The sequence below is a fragment of the Mercenaria mercenaria genome, chromosome 16, assembly GCF_021730395.1.
Source record: "Mercenaria mercenaria strain notata chromosome 16, MADL_Memer_1, whole genome shotgun sequence".
NCBI lineage: Eukaryota > Metazoa > Mollusca > Bivalvia > Venerida > Veneridae > Mercenaria > Mercenaria mercenaria.
This window is the reverse complement of record NC_069376.1, coordinates 19,508,077-19,522,018: the sequence shown is the minus strand read 5'-3', so window position 1 is coordinate 19,522,018 and position 13,942 is coordinate 19,508,077. Positions and strand designations below refer to the sequence as shown.

At 34.2% G+C, this 13,942-nt stretch overlaps 1 protein-coding gene across 7 annotated transcripts in view; it reads left to right on the top strand.

Annotated features, from left to right (window-relative positions):
* LOC123540106 (DENN domain-containing protein 3-like) overlaps positions 1–13,942 on the top strand; it is an 83,736-nt gene that overhangs the window by 20,208 nt on the left and 49,586 nt on the right. For 6 of the 7 annotated variants that reach the window (XM_053526292.1, XM_053526293.1, XM_053526295.1 and 3 more), the window contains 2 exons: positions 149–318; positions 4,193–4,317. In XM_053526292.1, the coding sequence (XP_053382267.1) occupies positions 149–318; positions 4,193–4,317 (295 nt within the window). Of the gene's footprint in view, positions 1–148; positions 319–4,192; positions 4,318–7,618; positions 7,741–13,942 lie in introns of all 7 variants that reach the window. The other variant, XM_053526294.1, reaches the window with a different exon arrangement.

Sequence of the window (13,942 nt, the reverse complement as noted above, 5' to 3'; positions counted from 1 at the left end):
GAATTTTACTGGGTTCGTAGGTTATTGTTAAATTTAATGTGTTGACTCAGTCGTAAAGTCCACAAAAAATCAGCCCCCCACAAGTATTAATGATTTGACAGTATATTGCTACATAGTACAAATGCTGACCTATAGTTTTCACTTTCAGTCCAAAGAAAACAACAAGAAGTATATCTGTTAGTCCAAAGATGTTGTTGGCCCGTAGCATGTCAATGACCATTAAACGTCCTCGACTGGGAGGGAACACTGTCAACATCGTCCCAGAACTTCCAATCAGTGATGAGGTCATAAACTCAATATCAACATTCTGTTTCCCAGGTTGGTAAGAATTAATAAATTGGGAAGTGCTGTTCATTCATAATCAAATGTAATAAAATAACCTCTAGTTGACTCTTTTTAAAATTTGAATTGCAGGTAGATTTGAAATTAATTATATCACTTGACTGATGTAATACATTTCTGATATACCTAATTGTCTTTACGTTAAAACATGTCGAAACTGGTACAGTTAAGAACAAAAGGTCATCAGCAATTGCATGACTGCAGTTCCAGGATTCGAACAGTCCTTGAAAAGTCCTTTAATTTTATGCTAGTCCTTGAAAATTCCTTGAACATACCTAGGGTCATAAAAATGACCAGTAAAAGTACATGTACTTAAATGTTTTTAAAAATGCCTGAATTTCAATCAAATCTTCTTGAAGAGCCTTTGTTAGCAGCTTGCTTTGTGGAAAGAATAAATTTGAAAAAGATTTAGTAAAATTGAAGATAATTTGATCTAAATATGGTATCTGGTATAATAGGATCTAGTAGCAGTCATAAGTAGTGGTGTGTGACTGCATAAATTTATCGTAATGTCAGCTGTAACAATTTCAGATAAAGGCTATCATTAAAAAAGAACATTTGTTAGCGGAAAATTGACCAACCTATGAAAATTGCTGCAACTTACCTTTTTTTTTCTGGCCAGTCAAATGATTTTTTTTTCTTCCCTATATGATTCTTTGCAAATAAAAATTCCCACGTACCTACCCACACAAAAAGCTTTGGGTTACGTTACTGCAAACAAACAATTTTTAATTATGGCCCTAATTTATAATTTTAGTCCTTAGTCAATATATTAAATGTACCAAATTTTTGCCGCAAACTTTTAGTCCCTCCCATGCAAAAACAGGGCCTTTGCAGAATATACTTTTTATCTTTGCCAAATATTTGCCATAACCTTTGCAGAACAGTTGCAGCACATGATTGCTGAATATATTCCACAGACGAGTAGAAATGGAACGAAACGTGCAACTATTCTGCAAAGCTTTCGCAAATATACACTACGCACACAGAATGCAAATACTTCGCAAACAATTTACAATTCGCAGCTGAAACTTCGGCAAATAAATCGCAAAGTGATAGCAAAGTATTTGCAACTTGCATGCAAATAATATGCAAAGTATTCGCAAATACATAACAAATAGCAAAAAAATGAATTTCTGAGGTTCAAAGAAAAGGACTTTGTTTAATATCTGAAAAACAGATGTAAATTCACAAAACCATTTGCAGTTTAAATAACTATTAAAAGTCAATCATTGTAGTGATCATTCAGTAACAATAACTAAAAGCATGTACTAATGTATTAGTTTCAACAAAAATTGCTTCAGTAAAAAATGTTTTATATAACTATCATTGATTATCATTACCTTTCCACATGCTGCAATATTCTCTGGTTCTTGGAAGTCTTATTGCTTAACAACATGGTATTGCATTATCCTTATTCAACAAAGTTTATATCCAGAAAAAATAATTAGAATATAATAATCTGTTTAAAGACGCTCAGTTTCGTATTTTTTTTCTCAATAATAGATTTTGATGAAAAGATTTTTATTAAAAGATCATGTTAAGATATATTGAAAAATGAAATAAAAATACAAGGTCACCACCTTTTTTCGATTTAATTTGCCCCTAGATATGGTGCTATTTTAAACATTTTTCAAAATTTCTGTAATCCTAAAATATCTTTCAGTAAAGTACAATAATCAGCATAAATTTGATTATCTAAGCATTTTTATAACGGAAAACAATATATCTATTTGAAACATGCTCAGAGAAATCAAAAGAACATGATTTTATAAAGAAAGGAATACTTGTTCAGCAGACCCAAGGGCTATTTTTGCATATTTTTGTCAGTTTTAAATTGGTACTTCTGCTATTTTATCGAGTTTCACATAATAGAATTTAATCAAACTCTGCACATACCTTTGGTTATGTCTACCTAATCTAAAACAAAAAGAAAATTGATAGGTCACCATATTAGATTTCGCTTAAATCAAATTACAACGAGGTGGAGTGTGGCGGGCATTTATACAACGCAGGTTGGTACGAAATACTCTTTCAGTGTTTGAGCAAATGACTTAGAAATATATATATAAAATTATCAAACGGCAGATTTCTTAATAAGCGGATTTTAAGGTGTTTCTGAAGCATTTTGATGGCATAGAACGATGAAAGTTTCCGCCCTTTTTTTTAACAAAACCTGTAGTTTACGAATGTACGGTACGGGTACGGTACAGGATTAGAAACAGCTGTGACTCAATGCAGAGTTTGAACGCTGGTATAAATAACAGACTCCAGTATATGTCGGATTGAAGCAATTTGAACTGAAAGTACTTTAAATGTATATATTTTGTAATCATGGTGATACTTACCCTAACATTTAGTCAGTATATTAAACATTTTGTACATTAAATGCATGCGAACATACAATAATTTGCCGTACGCGACATTAGATAATCACTTCCGGGCATGCGCAGAAGACCGCACCAAGTCTGCAGTGAGCTACATCGAAACCAAATTGGCACGGTGTTGGGGTAAATATCGACCTGTCTGAAAAAACTGTAGCGAGTGCCTTTAACACGAGTTTGCATCACCAAAATATTTCTACTAACTGATGTGTAAACATTTCCTCACAATATTTTCAAAAATCTTGCCATTTGAATATAGACCAATCAGAAAACAGAATGGTTGATTACTTCCTGTACCTAGAGTCTACCAGGAAAGCAAATTCATCTATGTTAACTATTTGCAAATGCTTTGCTCTTTCATTTGTGTACAAAGTGTTTATTTGCAATACCTTTGCTAACTAAATGAGCTAAGTGTTTGTTTGCAGATGCTTTGCTGTCTGCTAATTTAATAAAGTATTTGTTTGCAAAACCTTTGCCGTCTGTAATTTATCTAAGTGTTTATTTGCAAACCCTTTGCTTCAGTGTGATACGTTTTGCAGACTGTTTGCAAAAGTCTGACGCAAATACTTTGCAGTCACTTGGAATATAGTTTCTGAGAAAACAAATATTTAAAATATATTCTGCAAATACATGACAAAGGGTTAAATGTGTATGGGCTAGCTGTTTGGACTAAAATAACAGCATGTGGTTTCAAGAAAAAATGGTCCTTCAAAAATGTAAAAAGAAAGTACTTGAAAAGTCCTTGAATTTTTCACAGGTTCTCTGTGAACCTGCATTGTAGTCTGACTGAAAAGACACTTCTGCCAAGGTTTTTTTTTACCCATTAATAAATTAAAAGTGTTTATTTTACAAAAGTATTATAAAAGTTGGTCTGATTTCAAAATTAGTAGATACAATTCCTTCCTCAGGTGATGCTAAATTAACCCTTAGCCTGCTGAATTTCTTAAATGGACTGGTCAATCATTCAATTTGGGCAATACCAGTTTTTTTTTTGAAGGGGTGTTAACTGAAAATTTACTGACTGAGCGAACAGTGCAGACCATCCTTGCTGGCTTATCATGGTCTGCACTCAGGTCACACAGGCAGAATCACTTGAGGCCAGCAGGCTAAAGGTTAAGAAACTGTTATAAACACAAACTTTATGATGGTTGTTAGTAAGTGGGGCTAGTTTCCATAATTATGTGTTTTCTGTTCCTGTTTGAGCTATGGAATCTTGTGAGCAATCAAGGACCATGATGGCTCTCTTGTTTGATGGTAAACTTTGAGAACTTAAACAGTTTGAAAAGTCTTATAAACAATAACAAGCACTTATGCACATGACCTTATTCTTTTAACTTTGCATGAATTTGGTATTAAGCATGTGAATTTTCAGTTTATTTTTATTATACCTTCTGTGTGTGTTGTTTTTGAAAAGCTTTACTGTTGGATATGTGTCATAGCATGCTGTCTATATTTCAACTTTGCAGATGGTCTAAAGATACATGAGCGTAAGCCAGAGAGTACAACTCACTTCTTTGTACTGACTGATATATCAGGACGTCGGTCTTACACAACTTGTCTCACTTTCTACAGACCCTTTTCTGTTGAAAAGGTGACTTTAAATCTAGAGTGCATCCCTTCATAACAGTCATTATTATTCAATGATGCAGTATTAGATGTAGTATTACATGTAGATGCAGTATGAGATATATTGTATAGTTATATCATATGAAACAGACTGAGACATACCATACTCAGTTGAGCTTCAGTGAGATAATAAAGGCCTGTATAAAAACAAAAACAAAGCCAATATGAGAAATAAGGGCCAATATGAGGGCCAGTATGAGATTTCAGACTAAAGTAAAAAGCCAGTGGTTGGTTAATACAGGTGACTGCTAAGGCAAGTGTGTTGGTAATATAGGTGACTGCTAAGGCAAGTGGGTTGGTAATACATGGGGCTCCTAAGGCAAGAGGGCGGTTAATACAGGTGACTGCTAAGACAAGTGGTTGGTTAATACAGGTGACTGCTAAGACAAGTGGTTGGTTAATACATGTGACTGCTAAGGCAAGTGGGTTGGTAATATAGATGACTGCTAAGGCAAGTGGGTTGGTAATGCATAGGGCTGCTAAGGCAAGAGAGTGGTTAATAAAGGTGACTGCTAAGGCAAGTGGATGGTTAATACAGGTAACTGCTAAGACAAATGGGTGGCTGATACAGTGGCTGCTAAGGCAAAAGGTAGGTTAATACAGGTGAGGCTAAGGCAAAAGGGTGGTTGCTTTAGGTGGCTGCTAAGACAGCTAGTTAGGATTGATGTTTTCTGATTTAAATTCTTCTTCAAATTTGGTTAAATGTTGTTTTCTTAAAAATAAAAATGGCTGTTGTTGAAGGGATGTTACTTCATGTATCCAAGCTTTAACTAACAAACCTTTTATATCTTAGGCCACTTGTAGCATGGTATATATACACGGACACAGTGCAGAATATCTTCTTCTTCCACTCTTCATGTATTTTAGCTCTTTTTTTCCTACTCAGATAGATTAGATTAATTATACCATTATTAAGTCTCCCACCACACAGTGGTGTGGGAGACATATTGATTTACTCCAGTCTGTGTGTGTGTGCGTGTGTGTGTGTGTGTGTGTGTGTGCCTGTGTGTCTGTCTGTCTGTCACAAAGCTTGTCCGCACTCTAAGTCGAACATTTCTCATCCAATCTTCACCAAACTTCATCTAAATGTGTCTGACAATAAGTGCTCAGCCAAGTTCAATAACTAGCCAAATTGACCTAGGCACTTCGGAACTATGGCCCTTGAATTACCAAAAATGGATCCATTCATCTAGACCATCCAGAGAAACTAGTCATTTTTCGTTGGGCAGCACTGTCACAAAGCTTGTCCGCATTCTAAGTCGAACATTTCTCATCGGATCTTCACCAAACTTGAACAAAATGTGTTTGACTATAAGACCTCGGCCAAGTTCGATAACTAGCCAAATCCGCTTAGGATCTTTCGAATTATGGCCCTTGAATTACTGATTGGATCGATTCGTCTAGACCATCCAGAGAAACTAGTCATTTTTCATTGGGCAGTTGTGGGAAACATGCGCCTTTCTCAAAAGCATCTCTAGTTGTGCTTTTATTTTGCTGTGTTACAGCTCTTTAGTATATATGCCTTCCCTATATTATAAAGCCTTCTTGCATGCCCATGTTTTTGCTGGTGCTGTGAAAGCTTGTCTTACATCACAGGGTATAAGATGACTTACCTGCTGCAATTTATGAACAAATGATGATGCAATTTGATACACTACTATAATAATGAAATAGAGCTCAAAACAGCTCCCCTGCTAAGCTCAATAGGGAGAACATTGGTCTACGGATCACGGGGTAGTGAGTTCGATTCCCGGGTGGGGCGTATGATCTCCATGATGATTTGATGAAAGACATTGTGTCTGAATTCATTCATCCTGCACCTCTGATTCATAAGGGGAAGTTGGCTATTACTTGTTGAGAACAGGTTTGTACTGGTATAGAATCCAGGAACACTGGTTAGATTAACTGCCATTACATAACTGAAATACTTGAAAGAAAAGTATATGTTGTACTTTATTATTTTCTTCTAATATTTGAAAATTATGATATGCAAGATGAATTGTAGGTGTGGATGGAATATCTTGCACAGCCATGTTTATACTATTAATAGAAACACAAATAATACATTAATAACAATAGAAAATCAGAACTAAAAGATAAAAAACTTTCAGTTGTACGAGAAATGACTAGACTGACTGATATAATGAAAAAGTATTTTTAAACATTGACATGTACTTAAAATTAGCTTGTTAGCTTAAGTTTCCCATTGTTAGCTTTAATTTCCCATTGTTAGCTTTAGTTTCCTACTTTTAACCTTAATTTCCCAATGTTTTGTAATTTCCCATTGTTAACTTAAGTTTTTCATTGTTAACTCGAGTTTCCAATTGTTAGCTTTAGTTTCCTATGGTTAGCTTTAGTGTCCCATGCTTAACTTTAATTTCATTTCCCATGGTTAGCTCAAGTTTCCCATTGCTAGCTTTAATTTCCCATTGTTAGCTTAAGTTTTCAACTTTTAACCTTAGTTTCCCATTGTTAACTTTAACTTCCCTCTGTTAGCTTAAGTTTCCCATTGTTAGCTTAAGTTTCCAATTGTTAGCTTTTGTTATGTCTCCCACCACATAGTGGTGTGGGAGACATATTGATTTACTCCAGTCTGTGTGTGTGTGTGTCTGTCTGTCTGTCTGTCACAAAGCTTGTCCGCACTCTTTAAGTCGAACATTTCTCATCTGATTTTCACCAAACTTAAACAAAATATGTTTGACTATGAGACCTCGGCTAAGTTCGATAACTAGCCAAATCGATCCAGGCATTTTGGAGTTATGGCCCTTGAATTACCCAAAAGTCGGCCTTTTTACTCTTGTCAGCACTCTAAAGTCGAACAATTTTCTCATCCGATCTTCACCAATCTTGAACAAAATGTGTTTGACCATAAGCCCTCAGCCAAGTTCGACAACTAGCCAAATCTGCCCAGGCACTTTTGAATTATGGCTCTTGAATTACTGATTGGATCCACTCGTCCAGACCATCTAATTGGATCCACTCGTCTAAACCATCTAGAGACTCTAGACATTTTTCATAGGGGCAGTTGTGGGAGACATGCGCTTTTCTCAAAAGCATCTCTAGTTTTCCATTGTTAATGTTAGTTTCTGATGGTTAGCTTTAATTTTCCATTGTTTATTTTGTCACTTGCTAAGTTATATGTATTGCTACCGAATGAGACTGTCTCAAACTTTTGTGATTAAAATACCAGAAAACAAAACTGACTCTGCGTATGATGAAATGTTCTTGACAGAAGCTTACTGTTACTACTTTTACTATAATTACAGATGGTTTTAAAATTTTCCGGACAAAACCGCCTCCTTATACCCATGCCTTTGTACTCACTAACCTGCACGGACAAAAGTTTGCTTCATGTCTGACATTTAACCTGGCTGCTGTTGTAACAAAGGTGACTAATAAATTTAACAGTCTTCTGTGTGAACAACTTTTTATGTTAATTCTTAGTTTTGATTTCTTTTCGAGTATACACCTTGTTTTTGCGAGTATACACCTTGTTTTTGTGAAGATGGGTTATTAACAGATATGCTTTTTAAACCTTACTAAAATTGGCAGGTCCAAGACTTTGAAGTATTGTGTATTTTATGTCTAGAAAGCTAATATTCTATCTCTTTTTATGTCTGTTACATATTTCATGTCTATTGTATAGTCAATTTGTAAATTGTGTAATATATGCAGTTATTTTGACTTTGCTAATTATTCTTGAATAAAGCCACTAATTTATAATATAATTCTGCATGTCCTCAAGCACCTGTGTTTCCAAACTTCATGAAATCACTACTAGATAAAGCCTTTTACGGTAATATTAACAGTATAATTATATGCTTGCTTCACTAACATTTGAAAGTTATAATGGCTAATTTTATATTTTTATTTTATGCTTTTCAGTAAAATACTGAAATTTATCAGTGAAATAAAAGTGATATTTTCAGTTTTTAGCTCACCAGAGCACGAAGTGCTCAAAGGTGAGCTTTTGTGATTGCCCTGTGTCTGTCGTCCATCGTTGTCTGTCTGTCCGTTGTCCGTCGTGACAATTTGATTGTTAACACTCTAGAGGTCACAATTTTGGCCCATTCTTAATGAAACTTGGTCAGAATGTTACTCTCAATAAAATCTTGCACGAGTCAGATATTGGGCCATCTTGGGTCAAAAACTAGGTCACCAGGTCAAATCAAAGGAAAAGCTTGTTAACACTCTACAGGCCACATTTATGACTATGTCTCTATGAAATTTTGTCAGAATATTAATCTTGATGATCTTTAGGTCAAGTTTGAATCTAGGTTAGGTGGAGTCAAAAACTAGGTTACCATGTCAAATCAAAGGAAAAGCTTGTTAACATTCTAGAAGCAACATTTATGATATATCTTCATGAAACTTGGTCAGAATGCTAATCTTAAGGTGAGCTTTTGTGATCGCCCTGTGCCCGTTGTCCGTCGTCATCCGTCAGTCAGTTGTCTCAGCCCGTCTCTAGATTTGCCATGGAATTCTATGGAAATCCAAGGAAAATATTCCATGGAGTATTCGGACTACCAATTTACATCATTTTTTTATGAAACAAAAATACGGAAAAAAATCCGTGGAGTTTGATGGATTTCAATGGAATGCCACAGAGTTCCGTGGAAATCCATGGCTTTCCATGGAAATCCACGGCTTTCCATAGTACACCACAGATGACCGTGGAAACCAGCGAAATTCCATGGCAATCCGTGGAGTATTCGGACGGCATGCCATGGTAAATAACTGTGGAAATCCGTGGAAATACCAAGGAAACTTATTGGTGACATAACTGGACTGAAAGGAAAATCAGAAACCATTATGTCATATCTTAATTCATAATTTCATAATAGTCTGTAGTATAACAAAACTGCTTATGAATTTTGACATTTTTTCACTAGGCAACAGAAAATAGTACATATAATATGGAGCTAAAATGTCACCAGTTTCTATTCAGTTCCACTGTCATTGTAGTATATCAATGTTTTCCACTGTTTATCATAATGCAGTATAGTCGGTATAAGGTATGCCATCATTTTCAACTGAATGTAACTATTGGTTGAGAAAATTTCTGTCATTGTTGGCCACCATCAGTTTAAAATACCATGTAGTTTCATTAACTACCACAAAGCCATCATTTGCCATCAGCTGCCTCGCTGCATTAACCTGTAGAAATAATAAACCAAGAGATATTAAACCAGTTAAACCATAAAAGCAGTTTCTTCATTAGTTTTGACCTTACTTCATAATTTCAAAATTAAATGGTATTCAAAGAAGTGCTTCTTTATCATACAGGCAATTAATACTGCAGATTTAAGCAAGTAATAACATTACTTATTATATTTTCAAGAAAATATATTTTTCAATTTGATTTCAAATGTAGGTAGAATAAGGTTCCATAAAAAAAGGCATGCAGACGATATTAACTGTTTTGGGGTAGTGATCAATAGGTTCAACTTATGCATTACTATTTTTGTATAAATGGTGACCTTATTGAAATTCTACACTAACACCAATGTGTGTTGACTACCGAGTGATAACTTAATTTGGTACTTTTTTAATCATTACTTAAAATATTGGTCTGGACTTGATGTAAGGGAGATAATTATAAAACCTGTCGTGGGTTCTGCTGGAAATTATAAAGTTGATCCATTCAGTCGTGTTCGGGGAAAATTGTCAGTTGCCCACTTTCTATCAAACATAGAACAATGGTAGTGTGTACATTTATAAATTTATAGTACTAAGTAACTACTTACATGTCTTTGAATTGTTGGATGGAGTCTCCTTTGAACACAATACATTGGGTCACTAAACTGAATTATCTCCATTCATTCATTCATGTATGCTGTTTATATACTCCTGAAAAACAGATATAGTTTAAAACCTAGATGTCCATAAAAAATGTTGGTTTATTATTTATTAGGTATGTCAATGACCTGAAATTAAAACTATACAACATGATGAATAATTGGGCCAAAAAAAATCTTATCAGCAGCTTTTTACAGATGTGGCAAATTGAGGGTTACATATTAATCAGCATAAATATCTGCACATTTAACAAAATTTCTAACTTTACCCTTGGATAAGATTATATAAAAAATTTGTTTTTGAATTTTGGCACACATTTAAAACATACAAATTTTGTAATACAATTTAAGTAATGTCAACTTTTTATTTTATTTAATTTCATGGAAGGTTTGATATTACATTAACAAAAATATCTTTTTCTAAAATTATCTCCCTGAACATCTTAAATATATAATTATGTAATAGTATTCTGTAAGACTCCTCTTAAATGAACACATACATCTGTACATTATAACCAATTTTCATTTACATGTACATTCCAGTTTATATTAAATGTTAGACATAGATTTTCATAAGTAGGCTCCTTAATAATTTAATGTTGGTGCCAAGGGACCAGACATCGACTTCACTGAAAGATTCTATCTTTTTTTTTGTAAATTTAAAAATCATATTAGTATTGAAAACAACTAGGAAGTTGAATATATCAGAATTCAAAAGAAATAGTACCTAAATAACAAATAGCTGCTTTATATGTGTATTATTGCTAAATTTTCGAAAAAATGTTGAACACTTTCAATAAAGTGCAAAATCATTGATTAATAACAAGTAAATAATCCATAAACATTTCTTTCTACTAAAAACATAATTTTCATTACCTTAACATAAATGTGTTCAACATCAATAAACCAGTTTAATAACAGGTTAAAAACACATATTATAATTCTCTGAATTTACTTAGTAAACAGTGGTCAGCTGACTGGTAGCATTGTTTACACTGTAATACAGCAGTGCCATCTGTGGAGATAACTATACTGGCTTAAATTTTATTGACCCCACTGAATAATTTCATTTAAAAAGTGTCCAGTTTTCCTTTTAGTAAATGTAAATTAAAAGCATGATAAACTAGAAACTGCAGCTGCTTAATAAAACTTTGCAAAACAAAAACTTTTAAATAAATGAACAAAAATATATATGAAGCAAAATCATTTGTTGCATAACACAATGAAAGCTAAGCCACCTGCTTCCTGTTTGAATCCATTTACTAGTTTTGTTACATTGCTATAGGTATTCTACATTGCTGTTGGAAAATCATGAATAAATTTTATGAACTCACCTGGTGTATTCTTTTAGTAATTGTTAACTTCCAAGCTGCATGTAAACACAGTAAAATAACTCCATCCTGCTCTCAAACAAAGAACTTCCTGTGTAGATTTGAAATTTTGATATTCTTGGGCAAATGTGTCATTTACAGTCAGCTATTGGAGGATACATCTAGGATGTTAAAAACATTTTTGTACCACAGGTTGATTTTATTCCATTTACATACTCATTATTTTTTAAGTTTACCCTGATATTAAACAGAAAAAAGTTCAGGATTACTTTTTGAGGTACATTTACAGCCCCCAGAAGTAGTTCACAGACTTTATTTTCATTGGTTGATCTCTTGTTATGAGTTTCTAAATATAAAGCAGACAAGATCTTATCATGCAGTCTGGGATAATCTCCTGTTGTGAGACAAGCAACAAGTACACTACAGAAGATTAAAAGAACCGAATAATTTATTACTTGATTAATTAAGAATCTCTTGGCAGGGTAACTTTTAATGAATTTTGGTGTAAAGAATTGTAATATTATATATGTAACTATTGTTAGTGCTGTTCTTTTTGGTGTTATTCTAGGAGAAAAAGTCATGATATTTCAATTAATTTTTAAAAATTAGTTAAAATGAATCTACCTGCAAGGTTAGTTTATATGACAAGTTGCATTACAATAAATGTTTTACAGTAAAACCAGCTTTAGCAGCCACCTCTATTAAGCAGCCAACCTGTCTTAGGCAGCCAGTGTCTCATTTCCCAAAATGGTCATTCATGCTATAAATTACCTGCATGAAGCAGCCATCTGCCATAAGCAACCACTTCTTTTGCTACTGCCTTGGCTGGCTTCTTAAGACAGGTTTTATTGTAATTCCATCAGTTGTTTTACCTATCTAATTAAGTTAGTTGTAGTTATTGGTCATAACACATACTAATCCATTAAAATATTCTATGTTCACAAGAAATACCTCCCAAAAATTCTAAGTGCACAGTTCCCATCAATTTCCATCACAGACATTTTCTAAGTTATTGTCTATGCTATTTTCCATCCAAAAATGTTACAAAGTCCAACTTTCCATGGCAAAAGCTCCTGTTTCCATGGAAATTGATCAGTATTTCAGCTGTAATCCATGGAAATCCATGGCAAACTTACTGTTCCATTCAATGTCCATGGAAAATTTCAATATTCCACGGATTTCCATGCTAACTGCCATGGAACTCCATGGAATTCCATGGCAAAAGCCTTATTACCATGGCAAATCTAGAGACGGGTGTCGTCCATCGTCAACAATTTGACTGTTAACAATCTAGAGGTCACAATTTTGGCCCAATCTTAATGAAACTTGAATGTTACTCTCAATAAAATCTTGGACGAATTTGATATTGGGTCATCTGGGGTCAAAAACTAGGTCACCAGGTCAAATCAAAGGTAAATCTTGTTAACACTCTAGAGGCCACATTTATGACTATGTCTTCTTGAAACTTTGTCAGAATGTTAATCTTGATGATCTTTTGGTCAAATTTGAATCTAGGTTAGGAAGGGTCAAAAACTAGGTCACCAGGTCAAATCAAAGGAAAGGTTTGTTAACATTCTAGAAGCCACATTCATGATGTATCTTCATGAAACTTGGTCAGAATGTTAATCTTGGTGATCTTTAGGTCAAGTTCAAATCTAGGTCAAGTTTAGTGAGAAACCAGGTCACCAGGTTAAATCAAAGGTAAGGCTTGTTAACACTCTAGAGGCCACATTTATGACCATACCATAATGAAACTTAGTCAGAATGTTAATCTTGATGATCTTTAGGTCAGGTTTGAATCTGGGTCAGGTGGGTTCAAAAACTAGGTCACCAGATCAAATCAAATGTATAGCTTGTTAACTTTCTTAAGAGGCCACATTTATGATAATATCTCTATGAAATTTAATCAGAATGTTTATCTTGATGATCTTTAGGTCAAGTTTAAATCTAGGTCAAGTGGAGTCAGAAACTAGGTCACCAGGTCAGATCAAAGGAAAAGCTTGTTAACACTCCAGAGGCTACATTTATGACCTTACCTTAATGAAACTTGGTCAGAATGATATCTTGATGATCTTCAGATCAGGTTCAAATCTGGGTCAGGTGGGGTCAAAAAGTAGGTCACAAGGTCAAATCAAAGGAAAAGCTTGTTAACACTCTAGAGGCCACATTTATGACTGTATCTTAATGAAACTTGGTCCAAATGTTAACCTTGGTCAGTTTGAATCTGTGTCATGTGGAATGTGACCTACTGACCTACTTTTTTGTTTTTTAAGATACAGCCTTATAATTTTGATGACATGTACAGTCTTGCACACTGATCTTTAAACTGACTTCAGTGACCATGAATGTGACGTACTGACCTACTTTCTTCAGGTGAGTGATACAGGGCCTTCAGGGCCCTCTTGTTTATTTTCTTTTAGACTCCCATTCCAAGAGATTTTACACAGGTGGTTTACAAGAT